The sequence below is a fragment of the Colossoma macropomum genome, unplaced genomic scaffold (assembly GCF_904425465.1).
Source record: "Colossoma macropomum unplaced genomic scaffold, Colossoma_macropomum, whole genome shotgun sequence".
Taxonomy (NCBI): Eukaryota; Metazoa; Chordata; class Actinopteri; order Characiformes; family Serrasalmidae; genus Colossoma; species Colossoma macropomum.
The window spans coordinates 36,668,992-36,695,208 of NW_023494799.1; the positions used below are offsets into that span (position 1 = coordinate 36,668,992).

Below are 26,217 nucleotides of genomic sequence, written 5' to 3' on the forward strand. Positions count from 1 at the left end.
CTTGATCTTCTGAATCTATTATCCTTAGCATGGCCAGCTTGAGTCAACTTGAGTCGGCCTGCAGTGTGAGTTCCAGAGCCAGCATCTCACTTCTACGGGGACGTCTGAAGCAGTGTTCCAAAAAGCAAGGCTGCAGCCGAGATGGATGGGTCCTTTACAGGGCTTATGAAGGCTCCTTGTTTGTATCATGTAATGCCAAACAGAAGAGTCTACCAAGGCCTCTCTGTCTTCGTCTTTGGAAAAAATTTGCGTGAAATTTGATGAAGTATACACTTTTGATGTGAGTGATAGTCGGGGGGCAAGCAAAACATTAGCGTGAGCGATGCAATGTGGAAGGCAGAACATAAATTTATTTGTTAGAAATGCTGTCCAGCAAGATAAAAACCATTTAAGTCACTGAAAGCAGGGTTTCATAACCTTTTGTTCAGTTTACATAAGTTCAGATAAACTAAAAAAAATAACTGTGTATTTTGCTATGCATTAACTTTTTTAAGCAGTGTTTAGTAGTTGGTTTCATCTGCCAGCAGTTCTTTAGAACGTTATTCAGGTCAGACTTGCGTGCAAAGGATTATATATGACAGAAGACCGTGAAGGATACTCCGGTGCGGTCCTTAACCTCTTTAACTCTGTGGAACCACCAGTGGTTCCAAAACGAACTTCGTCTTATTCTTTCCTTCATAACTTTCATATTTGGGTGCCATATGAGAGCTGTAACTGTCTTCATTCCAGTCAAATAGATGGGTAATGTACTTTTAACACTTTATAATAAAAGAAGCTGAACTCAACTTTTTTGACATATGACATTATGTTTATGATCATAAAACACATTTTCTGTTAATTTGAGGGGAGCTTTTACAAAAAAAAACCACCAGCAACTGCCTTACTTTTGTGTTGTCAAAGGATACTTTTGTTGGAAACATCTTTCTACAGGTCTAGAAGTGCATTTTGGGATGCAATTAATGGGCTTATGTATACGAGGTATTTCAGACCCTTACCCTTTCAGGTTACCGTCTGCCTCTCTCCCCAGTGATCGAGAACCATGCTTGAAGAAAAGTGCATACATTTCACTGCAAAACCTTGGCTTCTCCTCTGTAGTTTACATAAAGGTACGGTGCGTGGATTTATTGTGAACTAGAAGTGGCAACACCAAGTGCTCAGCTGACTCATTCCGGCAACAGGTAGCTTCCTGCTGCCATTTCACAGATGAGAGGCTGCTGAAGATCCCTGGTGCAAGAGACCTCGAACATTTACTGCTTAGCTCGTTTTTCTCGCAAGCTTTTCTGTGAGGCTTATGAAATCTGTTTTTCTCCCTTTTTCTCTATCGTCGGTCCTTCTCAGTATTGTTCTTCCCTTTCTCTGTCTCTCAGCTGACACGTTCTCTTTCCATCTGTCATTTCGATTGCGGCTGCAGTTTGTTTGGTTGAAGGGGAAGTGGGTAAGAGAAGGGATCTCTAGCGTGGTGCACTGTGGAGCTGAGAGGAAAAGAAATCAGACGCTAATCTAATAAGAGGCTTTACGCTAAAGGAGGGCAAATAGCCTGCCTGCACTCTGAGTCAGAGGGAACAGAAGTTGAAAGGGGGTTTCATACAATAAGTCATTGTACATTGCCTTCTGGATCGTTGGTGGTGATGAGACTCTGCATGAGTTCAGTTGTGTGTTGTAAATGAACAGAAGCTGAAAACAATCCTTATGTCTTAAGCAGACCTCTTGTATGTCCCATTAGATTAGCAGGCAATCAACAGGTGCTGTGATTTGCATCTGAAAGCACAGAAAAACATTAGAGCCCTGTTTTTAAAGCATGTTCTGGGAGCCAGGCCCATTCTCACTCTGTGTGGGCTCTTACTGTACATGTTGATAAAGTTATGGCCACTAAGAATGATTGGTTGGTCTGAAATTTTTGGCAGTTGGACATTGTTTTTATATTTTCGCCATGCTTTTTTACAGTCTTCATACAAGCAGAGCACTTTGTAGCCCAGCTGCTTTCATGAGCTGTGAGGCTGCTCTGAGTTCAAGGGCCAAGCTGCTGTGTTGTATATAGCTGAAGGAGCACAGTGGGAATCAAAGGTAGCGATGGTTATGAAACCATTGGTGTCATAAATGAGCTGCCTTTGAACAGGCCACTGGTCAGGAATGATGTAATGGAGTTGGAGGTAAAATAACATCTCTTTTTGCTTACAGAAACTGGCTCCTGGGGTAAACCAGTTTGCCTACACCTGCGTGCAGGAACATCCTATCTGGACCAATCAGCAGTTCTGGGAGGCCACCTTCTACTCAGAGGTGCAGAACCAGATCCGAGCCCTGTACCTCAACACCCCTGAGGACAACCAGCTCATCACTGCCAAACTCAAGGTACACACCACATTAGGGACACCAGACTCGCTGCCATTTGAATTATTCATGTAATCACCCTTTGAGACATTGTATATAAACAAGAAAGAAGTCCAAATATTTTCCTCATATCAAAACAAAAAAAAAGTTTTTTTGTGGTGTCTGTTGCGTAAATACTTTTGTAAATACCAAATATCTTTGTCATAAACACGTCAGTCTAAGCGTTAACAAAAGCGTGACTTGTTGTTAACTGCTGCTTAATACCGGTGGGTAAGTCAGCGCGGTATTTAATCTCTCAGAACCAAACATTAGAACGAGGTGTAAGAGAATGTTTGTCACTCAAGTAAACAGCCTCTGCACAGCTTATTTTCCCAAATGAAGAACACTGTAACAGCTTTTTCGCTCTTCTGGTTCTCGTGTCCCCCATGACCTGACCGTCAGGAGCCGGGTCCTTTGCCGCCAGCGTCCCCCAGTGAGTCAGAGCGGACGGCCATGGACTTGGCCGCTGAGCAGCTGCGGGCCTGGCCCAGCCTGAGCAAGGAGAAGCAGCAGGAGCTGGTGAAGAGTGAGGAGAGCACAGTGTTCAGCCAGGCCATCCACTACGCCAGCCTCATGGTCTATCTGCTTGTTCCTCTGGATGCCAGCAAGAACAAGCTTCTCCGTGCTGCGCCCACAGCAGACTGGGAGAGCGGCAGCAACAGCATCGTCACAAACAGGCAAGATAACTTATACCACCTTCAGCAGCCTTTCAGCTTTCACTCACATATCCAGGCACCCTATGTACAGCATTGGTCACTCTGCTTCTGGAGATCGACCATCCTAAAGAGTTCAAGTCCAGCTCTAATTTTCAAGTTTTCTCTGGTTTAAGCAGGCTTCTGTCTGGGTCCTTTCCCCAGTACCCATTTTCAGTATAGCAGGAATTGTGGCATTGGAGAAAGGAACCAGATATCAGGCCATAGAATCCGTAACCTTTCAGATAGAAGTAGCCTCTACAGTATTTGTGGCACCTTCTTTATGAAAACACCCTGAAGTTTACTGTTCATACTGCTTGCATACCACTACAGCCAACCTCCACCCAACCCCCTTCCCCTATGATGCTATAGTCAATCAGCTATGGCTACAAACAGAGTTTGGATGATCCTACATTCTGACAAGCCTAACTCACATGATCCAATAAGTGATCTTGGTCTTTTGAAGACTTTATTTACCATCATCCAGTATGTGAGATCTGGATTAGAGTTGAAACTGCAGGAAATTAGACTTTTTGGAATAGTCATATTTTCTAATACATTTTCCAATTCAGCAGGTGCTTCTATCCAGAGCAACTTACTGTGCAAACAGTGGAAGCCAGTCCATATTGTTTAATGACAGAGGTTGTATTTGTGTGGTATCTGCGTTCGGCACATGTGCAGTGTGGCATTTGTGTTTGGAGACTGTCATTGCGGACAGGCTGCTGGTCAGGAAAGTAGTGATACAGGCAAATTAAAATAATGGCCAGGACTCTAGTGCCTCTGAAGAGCAATTAAACAGAATTAAATTTGCCTAAGTATAGCCTGGAGCATTATTTTGGAGAAAAAGCATTCTTATTTTCCATAAGAGAAGCAGTTTTGGGGAAGGTGCTGACAGTTCTGGGGGCGTCGGCTGAGGACATGGTGTAGTTCCTCCGGAGAGGTATCCAGTTATGTGCCACATCCTCTCCGCCTCCTCCAGCTGGCGCCGGTAGCAGCCTAACTACGGCTCTCTGCCTCAGCTGAGTGGGTGAAATGTGCTGGCTTGTTGTGGAGAGAGATCTCAGGCACAACCAAAAACAACAATGGGAGGGAACCCAGAGCTTTGTAGTAACAGTAATGTGTGTACGTTTTGGGAAACTTTGGGCACAAAAAGAATGAAAATTGGCCAACCTCATATCCTCAGAGCCCCTCTCCTTAGCTTTTTTTGCCTCTTTCCTTCTTTCCAGGCTGCACAGTAGCCATTTCAAAGCACATTAACTAAAGCAGTTAGCGCAAGTTACTAAGCTTTGTGCCAAAGCTCACGTTTTTTTTTCATCTGTTCATGTATTCCCAAGATTTTCATGACTGTTTTAAGTGAGATTGCTTAAGAGGTGCTTCATTTCCATTTCCTGACACATGGCTTGTTTTATTGGGGAGAATCTTCAGTCTCTTTTGTCATTGTTAGGATCCTTAAGTAAGTCTTACTCCAGACATGTTTTGATTCCTTACTGAATGTGTCTGGAACTTGTCTATTTGTAAACAGAAAAGGACAGTTACATCACTTTTTTTCCAGATGCTGAATTCGTAATGAACCCAAGAGAGCTTGGTATTAAATTTTCCCATTTGTACATGTTGTTGCAGTCCAGGCATAGTGGACTTTGTCCCAGCTTTGGGTTAATTTATTTGAAATTTGATTAGATTACTTCCAAAGGCAGAATATGGTTGTTTTTAGAGTCACTTTGTCTGTAAAATGCCCTCATTCAACGTACAACAACCCAACAAGATAGAGTTCATTTGTTTACTTTTGCTTCTGTTGCCTGTTTAGAAATTCTGATATGAGAGATTTTAAACAATATATCATTGGATATAGTGAGGAAATGACCTTTTAATATTTTGAGCCTTTGGGTTTGAATAGTGTTTAGAGTTTAGTCATAAAATCAAAATATTTTGACGTACATTGGCCAGTATATTGGGCTGTATACCTGTACTGCACACAGGAATGTCTTACAGCCTGCTTGTTGTGTACTCTCCAGTATTGCAGGCAGCGTAGCAGAAAGCTTCGACACCGAGAGCGGATTTGAAGACTCTGAAAACAGTGACGTTGCCAACTCTGTGGTGAGGTTCATCGCTCGGTTCATTGACAAGGTTTGCACTGAGAGCGGAGTCACCCAGGATCACATTAAGAACCTGCACAGCATGATTCCAGGTAAAATGTTCTTTTCCTAACTAAGGTAAGAGATACTACCTTGTCTGTTTAGACTGCCAGTATAATATTGAGGTATAGCTAGCTGAAATGTTTGTCTTGTTTCTTGTGTCCAGGTATTGTGGCCATACAAATGGAAACACTGGAGGCTGTCCATAGGGAAAGTAGAAGACTTCCGCCCATCCAGAAAGTATGTATGTTCTTTTGCATTGCCGATTTATGAGATCTGGGTTTTAAAACATCACAGTCTTCATTCTTTGGTTTGCTGTTTTGTGAATTCATGTCTGTGCAATACCTAGAAGGAAGGCCTCTGAAAGGTTTCTCCCGGACCTTTGACGTCGGTTGCTATATTTACATAGCAATGGACCAGGTCATGTGTGACATTCAGATGGTCCAAGTTTGCTGCCAGTAACACATTATAATGACTTGGAGCTAGTAAACAAGTGAAGCCATCAGGCTGGAGATTTATGAGCAGTGATGCTGGAGCTGTTCTTCTAATTTGGCTGGACATATAAGGAGTGTGAAACTTCATGGGCCCTCAAATTCTCAAATCAGTGCTTGGTTATTGATGGTAGAGTACTTGTGAGTAAAACTGGAGTGCTCCGTCTCTAGATGTTGCTAAGATTTAGGTGTTTTCGTGAATAGTCACTATGATAAAAACAAGTCTGCTGACTGTTCCCCTGTTTGTGTCTGTGTGTGTGTTCTGACCTTAAATAGCTTCTCAGTGATGGAGAGAGAATTCAGGACTGTCTGCAAGCAATGTTGTTTGTGAGTGTTGCAAGGCCAGAAGGGGAACTGTAGCTAGTGTGAGCTTCAGGGAAGGGCCTCATGGAGAACTGGCCTGACCTCCCTTTTCCCTGGCCTCTCTTATGTGATGTGTGAGTGGTCAGAGGTTCTTCCAGGGTTCCAGTCCTCATAGCAAACATTTCTCTGCTGGATTCACAGGCCCATGGAGAGCTGCCCTGGCTCTGGATACGAAAAACCTGGGCTGTCTTCACATATAAGAGCAGGTCTTTTGCTCTGATAACGCAAAAATTCTTACAATAGACAAGAGCCTAATTTTTCAAACTTGGCTTAAAGCTTTGCTGTTTTGCTGTTTTCTCACTCATCTCTTAATGAGGTGAGTAATGACACCAGCACAGTGTGTGCCTCCACTGACCACTAGTATTAAGCAAAAAATAGTTTGAAGCCTACATATATATGCCATCTGAATGTCACGATCTTGTCTTGACACGGGACCATAAAGATTTCGTTGTGTTTATGAGTCATCCTTGTCAGTTAGTTAGATAGTGTTTCATAAATCATCAGTGCAGAATGGGAATAATGTCAAGAGGCATGACCTCTGTGATTTCAGAGAAAAACATGCTGTCTGTTTTGAATAATATTGCTGTATATCTGCTGGGGAGACTGCACAGTGTCAGCCTTAAACATCAAAGAGCTGCCTTATAGGAATGTTGTATAGAAGGCATGGGAATTTGGAGTATCTGACTGTGCTCCTGTTCTCTGCAGCCAAAGATCCTCCGGCCAGCCATGCTCCCTGGAGAGGAGCTTGTGACGGAGGGCCTGCGGGTGGTCCTGGACCCCGATGGCCGGGAGGAGGCCACGGGAGGCCTGCTGGGAGGACCACACATTCTCCCAGCGGAAGGAGCGCTCTTCCTCACCACCTACCGCATCATCTTCAAAGGCACACCCCATGATCCTTTAGGTAAAAGCCAGCTCCTGTTCTGACTCTGCTGTAAATTAATGTCTGTCTTTCCTATCTTTCCGTATTGCTTTATTGACCTGGTTTTCTCACGGCTGTTGTGAGTCTCAGTAGTACTCGCAGTAGCACTATATTTAGTAACTGCTGCTGATTACTCAGTGCCTGAAACTGCTGTTAGCTCTTATCTTTACAACGTAGAGCTTATCAGAGGTGGGAACAAGTCACTGACCTGTAAGTAACAAATACGTCTCAGGTCTTGACACTTAAAGTCCTGTCCCAGCCTGTTTGCATTCTTCAAATTTAATGTTATTTCGATGTTGAACACACTAATTATTTCTTTTACATAAACCTTCCAAAATTACCAAATCCATGATACATGGAAAACCATGACAGACACGGTGCACACAGTCACACTAACTAGCTGAACATACACTGATCAGTCATAACATTATGACCACCTCCTTGTTTCTATGCTCATTGTCCATTTTATCAGCTCCACTTACTATATAGGTGCACTTTGTAGTTCTACAGTTACAGACTGTAGTCCATCTGTTTCTCTGCATACTTTGTTAGCCCCCTTTTACCCTGTTCTTCAGTGGTCAGGACCCCCATGGACCCTCACAGAGCAGGTACTATTTGGGTGGTGGATCATTCTCAGCACTGCAGTAACACTGATGTGGTGGTGGTGTGTTAGTGTGTGTTGCGCTGGTCTGAGTGGATCAGACACAGCAGTGCTGCTGGAGTTTTTAAACACCTCAGTGTCACTGCTGGACTGAGAATAGTCCACCAACCAAAAATATCCAGCCCACAGCGTCCTGTGGGCAGCGCCCTGTGACCACTGATGAAGGACTAGAGGATGACCAACACAAACTGTGCAGCAGCAGATGAGCTATCGTCTCTGACTTTACATCTATAAGGTAGGAGTGTCTAATAGAGTGGACAGTGAGTGGACACAGTGTGTAAAAACTCCAGCAGCACTGCTGTGTCTGATCCACTTGTAACAGCACAACACACACTAACACACCACCACCATGTTAGTGTTACTGCAGTGCTGAGAATGATCCACATGTAATTTAAGCGTGTAATTTAATAAATAGTTTATTGGTTGGTTCGTAGTAATCTGATCAGCTTATAATTCTTATAGCTTTCTTCTGTAGCATGAAAATAGGTTTGGTGTTGGTTTTGTATGTGTTTCCATACACATGCCTCCACACATTAGGTCATGTATGGTACTATGAAGGAACAGCACAGTATATAGAGTGAATTTTGATTCAAGATATCTTTAGTTTTATAGAATATTGCAGTTTTTTTTTGCATTTTTGTTTTTACGTTATTAATGTGCTGCTTCCAACATAAAAATTTGTGATGCTGTCATTGTCCAGACCCTTCTATATATCCCTGATGTATGTTTGTGTGTGTGTACATTTGTCTATGTACAGTTGGCGAGCAGCCAGTGATCAGAAGCTTCCCAGTGTCCACGCTAACTAAAGACAAAAAGATCACCATTCAGAACCAACTTCATCAGAACATGCAGGAGGGGCTGCAGCTTAGGTCCGCCTCCTTCCAGGTAAAGCCGTGCCTGAAAAGGCAGAAGGATGAGCTTTTTTTGGCATCTTATGATCTACATAATTTTTGCCCATGACTTATGATTATGGAGTAGTATAAAGAAAAGTGTAGGATGAGGATGTAGAGCTGCACTGTTTCAGAAACGCTCCATTAAACTGTTTCAGCTGTGATTACTGTGGAGGCAAGACGCATGTTTTGGCTAAGCATTGCTGCCATGTTTTTCACGTATATAGCATTCTGGATTTAGACCAAGCACCAGACCCATATGTGTTGTGTTCTTCATGTACTATAAGACCATAAAGTTTTTATGGCTCATTCCTATCTCTTTACTAACACGTGCTATAAAACTGAGCCCTGTATGAAAGTATTGGTCATTTGGGCCTCTTTGCCCACGTGTGGATGGCCTGTGCTGTCTGGGATGCATTATTCGACCTTCATTAAGCACAGCGGACCACTGGGGGGCTCGCTGTACTGCTACAGCAAACTCCTGAATACCAGAGAGATAAGAACACAGGGTGGTGGGGATGTGGAGTCACAGAGAACAGCACTCATATGGCCAAACCCTACTTGGAAACATTCCCTCTTAGAAACTGGGGAACAAGCCTATTCCAAACCCCAATATGCAGTTCAGAGGAGTTCAGCAAGTCCTGTTGTTGGTCTATAACATTTCCAGTGATTATTTACAGATTTGTTTTACCATGTGGTGTGGTGACCCCAGCAGGAAAGTATTTCAGCCATCAACAGACTGATCAATCTTACTGTTTGCGCATTGAGTTTGTATTAAGGGGTCTGATCCTGTGCTGTTATGTGTCTCAGCTGATTAAGGTGGCGTTTGATGAGGAGGTGACCTCTGAGATGGTGGAGATCTTCAGGAAGCACCTACAAAGGATCCGTTATCCGCAGTCTGTCTTCAGTACCTTCGCCTTTGCTGCAGGACAGACAGTTCCTCAGCTCTTACTGCCCAAACAGAAGGAGAGGAACACAGGCCTCCGGTCAGTCAAAGTCTAAAGCACACTAAACAAGAAAGCATGGTTGAAAAGTGGGCTAAAACATACTAAAAATGTGGGAAATGTAACATTAAGGCTAAAAAAGAAATAGTTATTGAGGTCCTGTTCTATTTTCGATAGCACATTGTCCAAGACTATAGTAAAAGGAGCTAAGAGAGCAGGCAAAATCACCATGGGCCGTCAGTCCACGCTGCAGAAGAAAAATGAGAAAGGCAGCCGCATGACCTGGCATGAGGATGACGACATCTCAGGTGAGCCAAGGTTATACATGCGTAGGTAGTGAGATGAGAGAGATTCAATCAAAAGTCATGACCTGCATCTTATTGGATATGTTGCAGTGTCAGATGAAGGTGAGCCCCCCGCTAGTAGCACTCTGAAGGCCACGGAGAAGTCCACCATGGAGCAGCTGGTGGAGCGTGCCTGTTTCCGGGACTACCAGAGGCTTGGTCTGGGCACCATAACTGCCAGCTCCTCGCGTTCCAAAAGTGGAGAGCAGTTCCGTGTGACTGCAGTCAACAGACTCTACTCACTTTGTCGAAGGTCAGATGCCTCTCTGCATGCTTTGACTTTAGGAACTATGTCTGTCTGTCTTGCTGGCCTGTTTACTTAGCAAAATGAGTGTTTATAAGACTTTTGTTTAACAGCAGACAAAAGCAGTGTCCGATTTAATGTGCGAAGGTGGCCACCTTTTGAAAATTATTAAAAAAGGACAATAATTTCATGACAAGATCCTTGAAAAAAGGACAGGGCAGGGTTATCTTAGACTACTTTCACACCTATTTTTTTATTTCTTTTGGAAAAAGCACCAAAATTAGCATTATAATGAGGTATCCTTTTCATTTGGTTTGGTTAGTTTCAGACTGCAGCAGCTATTGGTCAGGAAATTTGTAGGGAAACCAACAATTCAGTTGCTTTCACATTTTCCTCCATTAGTGTCAAATGAATCTTCCCATCTTTAGTCATGAGTTAAGATTTGACAATCATTTTTTTGTAAAATCATTATTACAGAAGCTAATCTTACCTTAATTTAGGAATTATATCTTATCTTACAGCATCTTATCTCAACTTAGGAAATCCTAAACTTCTAAATCAGATTGGTAATCAGTTGTTAGTCTGTTACCAAGTCGCCGACGATATGTGCACAGCTGAAACGTCAACACAAAATCAGAACAACGTCTGATTGGTTTTGAGTGACTAAAGGTCACTGACCTAGAAGTTTAAGAACATTGTTACTGCGCCCTGTCCTGGCTGTTTAACAAGGCGTTGCTGCTCTCCAGTTTCAGTTTTGGTTTCCCAAAGCTATAAGTTGCCTACGAGCTGCGCTATTCTTGTTTCTTGTTAAACAGCCACAAGTTCAACTCTGACTCCTCATTATTCACCCCTACTTTCACTATTTAAACCACTGTTGCAATAATAAAAAAATAAACGGTAGAAACAGACGTTAGGACGCCACTGAAGCTGACCCAAACATAGGATAGTAGAATGCTTCCTTAATACTCTTTTCTTAATGAGTTTGGAGTTTTTGAACTTGAAAAAAGCCTAGAAAAAAATGCAAAAATCACACTTTTTTTTAATCATATATATCTTTAGTCTATAAATTATGCAGGCTATGTACAAACGTGTGCAAATGAATCATTAAGATTTTAGCATGAGCATGTTATCAAATAGTCCTATTAATTGTTCCTGCTGCCTTTTTAATGTTTAAATGTTTCACAATGAATTAAATCTAAGAGTGTAAACAGTTACCGTTTACTGTATATGATGGAACAGATTCTTATGAAGTTTCTCCCTGTGTATTTTGAAGTTACCCTGGACTACTGGTGGTGCCCCAGTCAGTGCAGGACAGCAGTCTGCAGAAGGTTGCGCGGTGCTACAGACACAACCGTTTGCCAGTAGTTTGCTGGAAGCATCCTCGCACCAAAGCTGTGCTGCTCCGCTCAGGGGGCTTTCATGGCAAAAGCGTGGTGGGACTGTTCAAGTCGCAAAACCCAGCTACAACAGGTGTGTGACAACACATGGACACAAAGGGCCAGATGCTACATTTTTCTTTTCTTTTTTTTCCCCCTGAGGTCCACTTATGACATTTTTGGCAATGTTTTATGTACTAGAAATGGTCATTGTTCATTCGTACCTGACCAGTACCTCTCTTCATCCCTAACAATTAAACAGGCTGTTTTTTACTGTGCCTTTAGGAATGAAATGTTTAAATGAGCTCTATTCTGATTGCCCTGTATTGTACCTCATTTACAAAATAGTCCAGACTGAAACACTCCTTATACCTTTACCAGGAAAGGGTGGTGCTACACTGCTGTACGCAATCTGATAGACAGATTTTTATAAATATGTTGGTTTTTGTGAGATCACAAAAACAGTGAGTTCAAAACAAGCTTAATTTCCATATATGAGCTGTATGAAGTGTGGAGTAAATGGTATGTTTTGAAATTTTAACAATGTTTACATACTACATCAAACTCTACCCTACTTCAAAAAGTGTGGAAAACTTGGTTTGCTGTGATGCCCTTTAAGTCAAGGGGCCCCTAAGATATGGTCTAAATGTCCGCAGAAGAAAAATGTGGTTTTGGGGCCAAAATGTTATGTGAATATTGATATTCTCTCTCTCTCTTTCTTGTTGTTCCCCTCCAGCTCCTGCTGCTTCATCAGAGTTGTCCAGTAGTCTGGAGCAGGAGAAATACCTGCAGGCCATCCTCAGCTCTATCCCAGCTTACTTCAAATCCAACGGCAGCAACACACTGTCCAACCGCTCGCTCATCGGCCTTTCCCCAGGTATTCTTCCCTCAGACACCCTGCATCCCTCTTCCGATGCACTCTTTCTCCAAGATGGATGCTTGCATGTTTGTCCCACGCTTGTTTTGGCTTTTGTTGTCCCCGATTCAATGTTTTTTTGGGGTCTTATCTCCACACGGCTTCCTCTCATTGCCCAAACTGTTATTTATATTTGTGGGCCTGAGCTCCAGAGGAACTGAAGCACAATGTGTGTACTTATATAAGAGGAACAGGACATGAAGAGGTCACCTTGAACCCATCTCTCTTCTATCACCCACTGCTCCCCGCTGCCCCAATCCCGGTTCAACCTGCCCCATCAGCAAAGCTTCTCCCCTGCAGTGTTCCCTTTCTCTGCACTTGTTGTTGGGTTGAAGCAACCTCCCTCCTCGCCTGAGCAAACTAAAATGCATCCATCTTGACCCTAATGACTGTTCGGTTCTGGCAGGACACAAAGTGGTCTTATTAAGAACTGGGCCAGTTGACTGTAAGACCTGGATTAGATTCACATTTCATGAACTGAACTAAAAATAGCAAATTGAAATAGATTGCAGATAGATACAGCCTTGTAGAGTGGCCCAAGGGCTGAGTCAGATACTAATCAGTGAGTTCCCTTCCAAATGTAATGGAACCCTGCAGATGTGCTTCATTTGCAGCTACGTAAGCCATCGCCAAGTTACCTGAGCATAATCTAAACTGATCCCCCATGATCTAGACCTATTATAAGCTCTAAGAGGATTGCGGTGAGACTGAGTTTGGAGAAAGATGCCATGTCAGCAAATTAAGGAGTACTTAAGGCCTGATTTCCTCGAGTCTTCAGTATATGCCAGCCTGTTTTTCTGGAGCACGAAAAGCAACTAGAGAACATTTAATACATCTCCCAGTCTCTGAACATCTGTGGGCTACAGCTTTCATTTTCTGAGATGACTTGGTGCTTCAGGCTGCATTATACGCGCATAAAATGCAGTGAGGTTGTTTGATGCTGAGATGACAATATGAGGAGCGATAAAATAAATAATAATTAAAGTAGGGTCTCTGGCTGGTTGCGCAACAAGAACATATAGAAAACAACATACAGAAAAACAATATATAAAAACCAGTAAAATACAGCACTGCACAAAGAAAACCCTTTCATTTATTTAATTTTCAAGTCAAAGTGGCCCACAAAGCGTCACACTGAAATTGTTGGAGGCTTTTGTGTAATTTTCTGTTAAATGTATGTTTCCCAGCCAGCTGATTACATCACTCTTGTGCTAAGCATGTATATAATGTAATATGATCCATTGTGTCATTGCAGCCCTTGACGATACGTTCATGGCTTATACTCACTAATGATAAAAGCACGGATAACAGTGGGACCCCAGTTGATTTATCTCAATTGTACGCAAATGTTATCTTGTATTAGCATCACTAAGGTTTGGTGATGTACGTGTGGGTGATGGTGGTTACCTTTCCTGAAATATCCATTAGTATTTAACAGCCAAACATGCAAGCATGAGTGCACAGAGTAATGCATGTTCATGAGAATTTACATTTACAAATTAGCAGTTTTCTGTTCCCTGAAACTCTATTGAGCCATAATGATCATGCAACACTGTCAAAGATCCAAGATTACATGGTTTGTTTTTGTACAAATGTCTTCATAGCGAGCGAAAGAAGGTCATCAAGAATACCAAAGATGGCCCCTGTCTACTTGGATATTTCCTTCTCCAACAGCTTCACCAGAGGAGGTGAGTGGACTGTCATATATGTTCATTAACCACTGACATAATGAAGTATCAATACCACGTTTTTTTATTTAACACATGTACTTGGATATCTCATTTCTCTATGTTCTCTCAGTCCACTGGGCACAGTCTGACATCCCACACAAACGCACACACACTCATGTGCATTCTCTGTTGGCTTTGGCCTGCTCCGAATTCTCCAGTGACAGCGTGGCTGAACTTTGCAGATTTTTGTTTACATAATCCTTTGGAGCACAGAACATGTTTCATGAAATCCACAACACCAGCCATACACAGGCATTTAGGCAGTGGAACATGAATTTGCCGATAGCGTATTGGAAACTTTTGCTTTTGGTAGAGACCACTGGATTCATGTCTCAGTCTGTTGATGCAGATGCAGGCCTTCAGGTTTTACTGGGTAACTGAGCTGGAAAGATATTTACATTGTAAATTTCAGCTGTTTTTTCTTGTGTTCTGTGGCCCATAACAAGATTATATTCTTGCATAATAGTTGTCCTTCAAATGGAACGTTGATTATTTACAGGAGTGAAACTTAGAGGGGAAGGGAGTGACTTTGGTGTCTTGATTACCGCCAGCGATGTTGTAATCTGGGTTAAAAGCAGCAGCTGCAAGCGATGACTCGTAGCACAGCAGAATTAGAAAGGGCACCACACCATCCTTCCATTAGCAGGTGAACTGATTCCAAGAATGACTGAATAACAGACATCAGACCCAAATTGAAAAATCTGGAATTGAGTCACTTGTTTGTCATCTTTATCATGGATTCATCAACTTGCACTGACTTGTGCAGAGGTTTATCAAGTACTGTTGAAGTTAGAATATGAACATGTAAGACTGCGAACTGCACTTGTGCTAAAGATTAGACTTTATGAATTGTACTTGCAGTAAAATTGAACTACCTAAATTTGCTTAATGGGCCCAAATCATGCGTTTTTTTTGGGTTTTTTTTTGGGATTTCTCTCTCTGAAGTCCACTTAGAACTTTTCTGTAACTTCTAACATTTGCGTAACAAACCGTCGTAATTCATTTCTACAATGAACTTGAATTTTCAAGAATCTCTTTATTCCTAAGAATTAAACAGTTTTTGTTACGGATTTATGTAAATGACCTCAGTTCTGATTTGCTGCCTTGCATTGTGCTTCATTCAGAAAGCAGTTCTGGTTGTAACATGAATGGGCGGGGCCAAACTGTGTAGCCTGTATAGGCAGATATATGTGAGATATGACATCACAAAAATACTGAATTCAAAACAGCCTTTTTTGCAGTTTTGTGTCTGTATATCGTCGCTGTCCAATGAAAACCATGTATCCCCATTTTTGTTATTTTTTAGTTTTCTACATCATTTCAACACACCAGCTGTCCTTTACGTTGTGTAAAACTTTCATGATAAATGGATCAATAGAAATGCTCTAAAATCACTTGGAACAAAATCTCTTTACTGTAACTTACATTGAAAGGTAAGAGTGTTTTTATATTCTCCTATAAAGTTACTATTTTGGAGATGCTTGTTTTTCTTTGGACAGCGATGATATGGACTTTATGGACTAAAAAAAGGGAATGGTGCATTTTAAAACGTTAACATTGTTTATGTAGTACTTCAAACTCTTTTATTTAAAATTTTATTTAAACAAATAATTAAAAAGGAAGATCAGTTTTCCATGATATGGGCCCTTTAAGTTATTGAAAGCAAATCTTTGCTGAGTTTATCTTATAAAACTGTACTTTTTCTCTGTCTTGCCTAATGCTTGTGTAAGAGCATTTCTCAAAATTTACAATACAGACAAGGTAAAGAGTAGCACAGTAACTTGATAAGACCTCTGAACAATCAGAGCCCTGTTCGTGTTCTGCATGTTAACTGTCCATCTATCTCTCTGGATCATGTTCATCAGTGACAACTCATTGTACTGGCTTTTGCAACCACAAGATTTCATGAATCTTTTAAGCCATTTGATCATTGACAGGCTGTACTGTTAATGACTGCTCTGCCTGTGTTTGGAGGAGTCTGCTTGTTGGTGTGTGATTTCCTCCATCTGATGTGATTTCTCTGTGCCTCCTCCACCCCCCACCCCCCTCCCCCGCACCCTTAATCTACCAGTACTTGGGTACAGGGACAAACTATTCACTCACACAAACCAAAAATCTTCAGCTAAGGGGAGACTCCACAATCAAGGTATAGTCCCTCTGTTTACTGACTTTAACTAACCTGCCCTGTGCTTTTGAGAAACCTTGCTCTGTCAGTGGCCATGATCTACTTCCCTAACCCTACTTCTGTAGTGTGCGCATGCATTTTACCACAAGACCACCACAAACCTCTCTTAAGGCCTCAGTGTCCCATTCTACAGGAAGATTCACTCGAAAGAGGCCCGAATATTCTGTCATAACACTCTCTAGGACGAAGCAATCTGAACCAAACAACATGCAATGTGCTCCTCAGTATATGGAGCTTCGAACAAGCCAGGATGCCCCTGCGTCGGAGCAATGAGGTAGGCGCCAGACAGCCGTCACCACGTTTAACCTCCATTTGTAACTTCCGGGTGCGTACCCCCGGACCCCTTCATATATCTGGCAGTAAACGGAGATCACTTCCAGCATCGCATGTAATGCAATCGATTTCACATACGTCAAGATATGTAGCTGATTATTTTGGTTCCGATTGCTTTATCATAACGGGAGTTACAACAGAATATGTTCTGGCATCTTTCCAGTGAATCTCCCTGTATAAGTAAGCAGTACGTCTTTAGTTTGGAAAGCAGTGGATCGCTGTAGTTCCTTTTTGCGGTGTGGAGGAGCAGGTCTTTTTTTTTGTGGAGTTCTGGTTCATGTTCACTTCCATGTTTCAGCTGAAGACAGCACTGTGAGCCAGCTTTGGTATTCATTTCTAAACCCGTGTCACTGAGTTGAGAGTAAACCACAATCGACTTTTGGAGAAGTAGAGAGTGAACCGCAGTCGAACTCTGGTACAGCTGGAGTATCGCTGAATGAGGAGTCAATAAAATTGATGTTGTTTGTTTTAGGTGAACTGTTGTGAAAGTTTTGTGCTGTTAATAGACTTACTGATATTTACTCTTGAGGTAATAGGTATGCAGTGCTCCTTAAGCCCCCCCCCAGTCTTGTGTCATGTGATCTATAAAGAAATGCTTGCATATGTCTGTTACTTTCTTTTACAAATGCTTACAGTCTCCCTCCTTGTCCCTGTCTCAATTAAAGGTGTCTGGGCCAGCCTGCGCTCCAGCAGCAGGTTTATCCAGCACCCCTCTGCAGCTGAGGTGGGGGCACGGCTGGCAGGCAAGGATCTGGCACCCCCTATAGGCAGTGAAAGTCTGCAAGCACTTCTCAAGCAGCAAGCAGCCCTCTACATCTTTGGAGAGAAGTCTCACCTCAGGGTAGGGCTTGTATTAAAAATATTGGAAACAAAAAGGCAGCGAATTGCAGAACTAAAGCATAGAACTGACAGTCCGCAAAACTCTCAAGTCCCGCCTCTTAGATACTGTCGCTATGTCCAACAATCTTACAGCAGCGGCAGCCTGTTAGAATCCGTAGCACTAGTAGAATCGTCAACACTGACGTATATTATAGAACTGACAATATACAACTGTAAAACAAAAATAGCTTCTGGAAGCCATTTTTACATTAATCAAACTGAGGAAATATTTTAGCCACGGGATCAAATTTAGCTTATCTTGAAACAAACAAACATAGTTGACATTGAACTGAATTTGGTCTTCCACATCTAAAACATTTTTTTTTTTTTTGCGAATGGGGAAAAAAAAAACAGCACCACCCGCAGTATGATGAGGATGCGTCACGCACTATGTGTTCCTTAGTAAACATTTTCACCATCTCAGCCTAATAATGCTAACTGATTTACTGCCACTGCCATTCCACTCCAAGCTAGCTCTGAGAAGTTATTCACTGCGCTTGATGGGGGAAGTAGTGCTTAGTGAAGGTTGTGATTGACGGAGAGACGTCAGATATTTTGCATACGGTCAATTGACGTTATGTGTTACTTAAAATGCTGGGTTCTAGCATTTCTACTAGGGACATTCATGTCAGTTTTAAGTGTCCGAAACCTTTTTTTATTCATACAAAGTGTATCAAATAATTTCTGTCTGTAATATTTGGATATTCTAGTTTTTCCAGATGGTGATAAATCTGTCAGCTGATATGATATCCTTAATAGCCATTTCTAAAAGGTGTGATTAATGATAAAATTTCCCTGTTCTGGCTTCATTTGTATTACATTTGGACCACTGGGTGAGGCCTGTGTATTCTTTTTTTTTAAACTATATCTCTTGTGTTTTTGTATGTGTGTGATGATGGAAAACTGATATATTTTTTGGCTTGATAATTTTTAAATAAATCAATATATGGGTCTGCAGTTATGTAAAGTGGGTTCTTTGGCTGCTCTAGTGCTGTACATCTTTTTCTGCATTCCTTTTAGTCCACAAACTCAGACACTGTATTACTTGGTTCCTTGATCCATTGGTTGTATTACATCTGCAGACCTATATAGAGGAATCATTTACATTTACATTACATTTACATTTATGGCATTTGACAGACGCTCTTAAGGAATAATCTATCAGAATTCTTGAAGAGTTTTCAAGTGTCCCCTTTGATTCATACATACAGTAGTTCACTGTTCTAAGTTGGATTGTGAAAGAGAACCTCATTCTCATTCTGAGACTCCCTTCTCTCCCAGGGCTTCAAGCTGGACTCCATGCTGAACTGTGAGCTGGTGCCCGTGGAATTTGCAGACACTCGGCAGGCAAAGGCCTCCTTCAAGAAACTCCTTCGAGCGTGCTCCCCCAGTGCCATGCCGACAGACGCTGAAGACTCCTTCCTCAGGGTGCTGGAGGAGAGCGAGTGGATCCTGCAGGTGAACACCCATGCTCTTCATTCTCCTCTTGCCACCTGCATCCTTTCGGTTCAGAGCTACATAGCATGCTTTCACTTCTGTTTCTCAAAGCACTTCCCCTTGACGCTTCTCCGCAGTCTGTTTCCTAGCACTGGTGTTCCTGGAGGGGACTGTGAGAATGGGGCAAGCTTTTTCCCTGTGACTCTGACCCTTTTCAAAGCGCTTCCTCCAGTGCGCTCTCCCAAGGGAAACAGTCTGACACAAAGATGGGAATGCAGTCGAGTTGCTTACCACACTAATAACTGTGCCCCGTCAAGCCCCTTGCCCTAAGAACCCCCTGCTGCTCATATGCCAGAACAATATTATCTGTGGGGCTCTTTGCCAAGGTAGCTCAGAGGGCTTAGTCAGCAGTGAACTGTGCCCATGCACAGCCAACCATGACAATAAATGCACAGGAAGAGCTAAAGTTAGATTCCAAGATTAACCCTAGTGTTTTGCTTGTGTATTTGTGTCACAGCTACACAAGCTGCTCCAGCTGGCTCTGATCCTAGTGGAGTTGTTGGACAGTGGGTCTTCAGTGTTGCTGAGTCTGGAGGATGGCTGGGACATAACTACACAGGTGAGAATCTGACACATAGACTACATTTATCAGTGATCTCGCTTGCAGACTCTACGGTCTTCGCTCCACCATCTGCCCCTGATTATGACTGGAATGGACAAAGTCTGCGAAGAGTTTTCTCCTGTAGCTGCAGTTCAGGCAGGGTTTGTCACATTCTTGCAGGCTGAGCTCAAATTTTCCATGTCCACTGGTTAAGCAAGAGGAGCATTATTAGTGAGGGCATTGGGTGTCCTCGGCTCCATCTTTCCCGCTTGTAAAGCTGAGCGGGGTACAGTGAATAGGAGGGACCTTCACATGCCAGGCACGTGTTAGAATCCGAGCACATATCTCTATCTCCCCCTTTCACTCTGGGTCTGTCAGGCAGCTAAATGGGCTCCATATGCCTGGGCTGTCAGGGGCTGTTAGCTAGCTCTGTTGGGGAGAAACAGAGCAGGGTGCTATCACGTTCTACGTTAGCTCTAATCTCGTCCAGGCAGCGCTCTCATGGGACCAGACGTGATCTCGTTACAAGAACATCTCTGGACAGTCACGAAAAATTTTGATCTAAATGTGGGTGGGAACATAGACCTATTATGGTGGGAACAAATAGAGTGTGACATTTCCAAACAAATTCAGTGCCTTACGAAGGGCACCGCTCAAATTAGGAGACGATGGTGGCCTCGTCAACGTTGTCTGATGGACAACAGGCCACTCTCCGATCCCCAGATGCAGTTAAACATGTAGATGCGTGTTGTTTGTGCAGAAAACACATTACAAGCAGTAAAAAAAAATATATGTCTTGCAAGAGAAAAACAAAAAAGGTAGCTGTTCACTAGCTAGCTCGTTTTCCTGATTTTATTCTAGACATTACAGGACCAGAGGAATTTGAGGGGGAGTTTAGAGGGGGCATACCCTTATCTAGCTGGGAGTTTTAGCCCCAAATGTTTCACAAGTTGTCCCCAGACATGTAGTCTCATTATGACTTTACGTCTGCCCCCGTGAGAAGTTAAAATTCCGTAAGAGTCCCAGGTGAACTCTACCCCCGGCACAATTTGAAAAATGTTCAAAAATGGGAGGGGCACGTGCAGTGATGTTTGGGTTTGGAGGTGGGGCTGCAGGGGAAGCCGGGTGGGCTGGGCTGCTGTGTTTTTACAGCTAGCGTATGTTTTTGCCACTGAGAGTCTTACGAGGTTGACGATTTTTCTCTACTACCATCCTCATCTTTGACGAGAGAGGTGTTTCTGATCAGGCAGTGCGTCTTGAGTCTTAACAGTATGATCCACTGTCTCAAGCCGCCAAAGAGTTAACGTAGTGCCAGAAAATGATTAGCAGCGAGTGGGAGAGGCACCGAATGGTAGAACATTCCCTAAAACCGCGACAGCTATATTCTAATGATCTGTTCAGCAGGTCCGTATTCGATATGACCCGAGTCCTGATTTCTTAGTTGCCCTGAATTCTGAATGAATAAAGTGGATTTTTTGAACTCTGTCTAAGTTTCATTCAGTTTGACGTCAAGGTCGCAGACTGCATCACCGGTCAGCCAGGGTTTGCTGCAGTGGCCCTAAATACTTACGTTCTGCAAGCTGTTCATGGCAATTACCGGTGTTACATCTGATTCAGTTCCCACTCAAATTCACGTTCCCCTGTATAAACCGAACCCTCGGCACCTAAACTCACTGAAATGAAATCAAAGGCAAGCAGCACTGGAACTACGGATCTGTGAAGGAAAACGTGAATCCTCACTTAATCTGTCCTTTTGGTTACCTAGTCATATGTTGAACATTATCAGTCTTTATTACAAACTAAGCTCAGATTAACTGGGTTATTTACAGGTGGTACAGACAGCCGGCATATCGCAGCCTTGTGAGGAGGTTCTAGGGGTATTTAGCTCAGTGTGTGAGTGCGGTTACCTCCTTGCTCGAGGCTCCTACAGAAGCGGAACTGACCACAATAAAAATGATATTTTTACAGTTTGGAAAGATGTGTTCACATTTTAAGCAAGGCTGGTAAATTGTATTATTACAGAGCAGTGTATTTCAGCTGTTCATGAGGAAAAATAAAGGTCTTAGGGTGCAGTTACTCTTTAAGCTAACAACATATGTTTTATGTTCCATGACACTTTGTTTTCTGACTTCACAGTCTCATATCACTGCGCTCTCTCTTCTGTTCTAGGTGGTGTCTTTAGTGCAGCTGCTGAGTGACCCATTCTACCGGACGTTGGAGGGCTTCCAGGTCCTGGTGGAGAAGGAATGGCTGTCCTTTGGCCACAAGTTCAGCCAACGCGGTAACCTAACCCCCAGCAGCCAGGGCAGCGGCTTCACGCCCGTCTTTTTGCAATTCCTCGATTGCGTGCACCAGGCAAGTACAAGCTGGTTTTCACTCTTACCGTCATCCTGACACACTGCTCAGTCCCTCTCCCTTGTTCCCATCATGCCATGTCAGTGAAGTTACTGAGGCACCAAAACAGATCACTTGGTATCATGCATATAAGAAGCTTCTTTTTTGCTGTCTCCACATCAGATAAGTAATTTAGTTACATGTGCTCAGATGGGAGGCTTTTTCCCCCTCAAGTTAACCCAGATGGGACCTACGGTCAGTGCTTTCCTAGCTTCCCTAGCTGTTCCGTTATTTCTTTATATGAGTATTTACTTAGAGGAGAGTGGAAAACTGCAGTTAACTGTATTCAAGCTTCCACAGTTACTGGAGTGTGTTTGAAAAGGGGTAGATCACTGGGTCTGTGATTCAAGAACGTGGAGTCTTCTCCGCCTCTCCCAGCAGAGCGGGGCACCACTCCCAACGTCTTTCTTCAGCTATGCTGTTTCCCAGCGAGGGTGACGAAACAGGCATGGATGGCCAGAGTGACCCAAGCGCAAGGTCCCTCAGAGTTGCAAGCAGGAGAAATATAGCAGAAAGCATCTGAAAATAGAAGTGCCTCATCTTACAAGCAGCTGTTGTTTTTGCCAACAAGTGCAGGTGGCCCTGAATGTGAGAACCAGCAAAAAGTTAGCCACTGCCGACAGTTGGACGACATCCCTTATTATTGTCTTTATTTCTGCTGTTTGTTTTTTCCCCCCTTCTCAGTCCCTTAGATGGATGATATCACAGGTCTTTGCTCCCTGAGCTGAGCTATGTCCTGTCTGTAATGGTTAGCTTATGTGCTGTAGCCACTGTAGCCACAATACACAGCACGGCGGCCAGGCTAAATGAGGCTCTAATGCGTTGGGCTGACCCTCTCATTCCAGGTTCATAACCAGTACCCCCTGGAGTTTGAGTTTAATCAGCACTATCTGAAGTTCCTGGCGTACCACTACGTCTCCAATCGCTTCAAGAACTTCCTCTTGGACTCGGACTACGAGCGCCTGGAGCATGGTGTGTATTCATGACTTGTGCATCGAGTCCTTTTTGGAGCAAGGCAGTTTGAACATTCATCTAGAGTGTAATCATAAGAACTGTAACAGGAAAAGGGTGCAGTTTATCCAGTATACGAAATAAACAGGGAAAAAACCCAAAGCATTAGGTATTTGAACACGTGGTGGTAAAGAAACCCTCATCCTCACTGACCTCAGCTTCAATAGCCTGGCCTGTAAAATATGCAGGAACTGCCAGTATAGCACATCTGTAGTGAAACACTCATTACACTTAATCTTTTATCTCTGGTTTCACACCTGATTGTGTTGCAGTAGGCAGCCTGCGTAATAACCGACTCTTTGTTTTTCTTCTATAAAGGCACATTGTTTGAGGATAAAGGAGACAAGCAGGCTAAGAGAGGGATCTGTATCTGGGAGTGTATCAACAGAATGCACCGCAGGAGTCCAATCTTCTTCAACTACCTGTACAGTCCATCTGATGCAGAGGTAAACAGAGTGGAAAAAAATGTGCACGTGTAAGAGTGTGTGTGTGTATGTGTTCACTCAACCAGCCGTTGTGGCTTTTACCCCAGTACACTTCATGTAGAGGTTGTGTTGACTATCATCTCCAAACATTTCGAACTGCCATTCCAGATTTCATCTGTGATGAATAGCTCAGCACTCTTGCATAAAAAACATGCTTGTCTCTGACCTTTTAAAACAGTCTTTTCTTTTTTTGCCTGAGCTGTTGAGCTCCACGAAAACAAATGACACTTAACCCACAGTCCAAGTTGTAAAAGAAGCATCTTTGTGTTTTTCCAGTTTCTAGTTCGGATCTGTTTTGTGTTTCCGAAGTGTAATTGACTCTCACCTCTGTTCTGGCACATGTGGGATCTGAGTGTGACCCCAAATCTCAGATAAGAGGATGACTTTTGCACTTTTTTTGGAACAGTCGATTATTTTATCATTGGCTATTTTCATCTCATCCGTATTCCAACATGTGTAAATCGACAAAAGGGCAAAAAGGATTCTGACAGAAAGGCTTGACATGTTTTTGTGCTGCTAAAGAGTTTTTTTTGGTTCTGTTCCATCAGATACAGTTTACAAGAACAGGTTCAAAACAACACTGAATAAGATGATTTGACCTGAGAGGTGGAGCCAGCAGGAGGACAGGGCGGGGGGCAGTCGCCTCAGTGGCCACACTTTAACAGACACACATACATACGCTATTTGGACAAAGGAATTGTGACACTTATACATCACACCTACAGGAGCTTTTATGATTCCCTTTCTAAACCCATAGGCATTAATATGGGGTTGGTCCCCCTTTTGCAGCTGTAACAGCTTCCACTCTTCTGAAGAAGCTTTCTGCAAGATTTTGGAGAGTGTCTGTGGGAATTTTTGTCCATTCATCCTGAAGAGCATTTGTGAGGTCAGGAACTGATGTTGGACAAGAGGGCCTGGCTCTCAATCTCCATTCTGGTTCAAAGGTGTTAGATGGGGTTGGGGTCAGGGCTCTGTGCGTGCTGGTCAAGTTCTTCCACACCAAACTCACCCAGCCATGCCTTTATAGAGCTGCTTTGTGCCCTGGAGCTCAGTCATGCTGGAACAGAAATGGGCCTTCCCCAAACTTGGTAGCATACAAAGTTCCCAAAGTTGGAAGCATGCAATTGTCTAAAATGTCTTGGTGCTGAAGCATTAAGATTTCCCTTCACTGGAACTAAGGGTTCTAGGCCAACCCCTGAAAAACAACCCCATAGCATCATCCCTCCTCCACTAAACTTTACAGTTGGCAGAGTGCGGTCCGGCAGGTAACGTTCTCCTGGCATTCGCCAAACCCAGACTCGTCCATCAGACTGACAGATAGAGAAGTGTGATTCATCACTCCACAGAACACGTGTCCACTGCTCCAGTGTCCAGTGGTGGCGCTTTACACCACTCCATCCGACGCTTGGCATTGTGCTTGGTGATGTAAGGCTTGCATGCAGCTGCTCGGCCATGGAAACTAATGCCAACAAAGCTCCTGGTGCAGTTTTTTATGCTGATGTTAATGCCTGAGGAGGTTTGAACTCTGCAGTTACTGAGTCAGCAGAGCGTCGGAGACTTTTATGCTCCTCAGCACTCGGCGACCTGCTCTGTAACTTTACGTGGTCTGACACTTCGTGGCAGAGTTGCTGTTATTGTTAAATGCTTTCACTTGTCAATAATACGACTCACAGTTGATCGTAGAACACCAAGGAGGGAAGAAATTTTGCGAACTGACTTGTTGCAACAATGGCATCCTATCACAGCACCACAATCGAATTCATTGAGCTCTTTAGAAACAACTCATTCTTTCAGAAATGTTTATAAAGGCAGACTGCATGGCTGGGTGCTTGATTTTATACACCTGTGGCAACGAGACTGGAAACACCCGAATACTTTTGTCCATATAGTAAACATACAAATAAAAATGTAAATTGTTTGAAATCTTATTAACAGAATCCTGGTAGACATTCATATAACTACACTGATATTAGAGAATAAAGCTATGATGATAGTTGCTGAATAGTTTTGAGGCCCAGTACTAAACATGACTGCATAACAAGGAAACTAGGCTGCTATGCCGTAACACTGACGCTACCCTGCAAAAACAGGTAGTCCCTAATAAGGGTGACCCACTGGCACTGTCCTATACCATTAAATACATTTTCATCTCCCTTGTTATTATTGCTAGGCCTAGTCATGTATTTCAGTATATTTACAGTGATTTTCACCATCTGTTGGAGCTGCCTTACTCTCCAACGTTTTGATGGTCAAAGGAGTAAAACCAAAGTTCTGTTGTTTTTTTTTTTTTTTTTTTGGTTTGTCAGTTTTGCCCAAGCCTTTTTTTAGGCAAATTGTTTGCAGGTGTGTCTGTGCTGTGTTTTGTTGTGTGTCTTTATGGATTTTTTTTTTATTGTCATGAGTATATAATAGAAGATACTTTCTTAAGGTTAATTGGGATGTTCAATATTTGTACACTGCACGTTTTGAAACCTAACCAGAAGAATACACTGGAAATTACCCTACATTCGGTTGCTGTTCACACAGCATTACATCAGGCAGAATGGACTGAAATTGCTTAGCCCCATCCTCTCCTTTTATCTGTCTCATTTTAGCCAGTGTTGAAACCATCCATCTCCATCCCCAACCTGACAAAATGGGAGTTCTACACAGCTGAGACTCTGTCCACTGGACCCTCATATGACTGGAGCATGCTGGCAGTGCCCTCAGAGAGCGCAGAAGAGCCAGACACAATCGCCACCAGCAAGAGGAGAATTGTCTGGCCCTGCTACAGTAGTGTTGCCCGTGCTGAGCCAGATGCCATCACCAAACTTTTGGCGGTAA

At 43.0% G+C, this 26,217-nt stretch overlaps 1 protein-coding gene across 3 annotated transcripts in view; it reads left to right on the forward strand.

The window, feature by feature from the left end:
* sbf2 (SET binding factor 2) overlaps window positions 1-26,217 on the forward strand; it is a 151,052-nt gene that overhangs the window by 120,378 nt on the left and 4,457 nt on the right. For 2 of the 3 annotated variants that reach the window (XR_005008103.1, XM_036585844.1), the window contains exons 18-36: window positions 2,179-2,349; window positions 2,770-3,044; window positions 5,072-5,244; window positions 5,358-5,431; window positions 6,751-6,946; window positions 8,383-8,510; window positions 9,326-9,501; window positions 9,637-9,767; window positions 9,855-10,056; window positions 11,321-11,517; window positions 12,160-12,300; window positions 13,944-14,027; window positions 17,253-17,428; window positions 18,748-18,924; window positions 19,421-19,522; window positions 21,674-21,859; window positions 22,744-22,870; window positions 23,228-23,355; window positions 25,989-26,213. Coding sequence is in view for 1 of the 3 variants with exons in the window: in XM_036585844.1 (XP_036441737.1) it covers window positions 2,179-2,349; window positions 2,770-3,044; window positions 5,072-5,244; window positions 5,358-5,431; window positions 6,751-6,946; window positions 8,383-8,510; window positions 9,326-9,501; window positions 9,637-9,767; window positions 9,855-10,056; window positions 11,321-11,517; window positions 12,160-12,300; window positions 13,944-14,027; window positions 17,253-17,428; window positions 18,748-18,924; window positions 19,421-19,522; window positions 21,674-21,859; window positions 22,744-22,870; window positions 23,228-23,355; window positions 25,989-26,213 (3,069 nt within the window). In the remaining 2 variants the exon portion in view is untranslated. Of the gene's footprint in view, window positions 1-2,178; window positions 2,350-2,769; window positions 3,045-5,071; window positions 5,245-5,357; window positions 5,432-6,750; window positions 6,947-8,382; window positions 8,511-9,325; window positions 9,502-9,636; window positions 9,768-9,854; window positions 10,057-11,320; window positions 11,518-12,159; window positions 12,301-13,943; window positions 14,028-16,140; window positions 16,216-17,252; window positions 17,429-18,747; window positions 18,925-19,420; window positions 19,523-21,673; window positions 21,860-22,743; window positions 22,871-23,227; window positions 23,356-25,988; window positions 26,214-26,217 lie in introns of all 3 variants that reach the window. The other variant, XR_005008102.1, reaches the window with a different exon arrangement.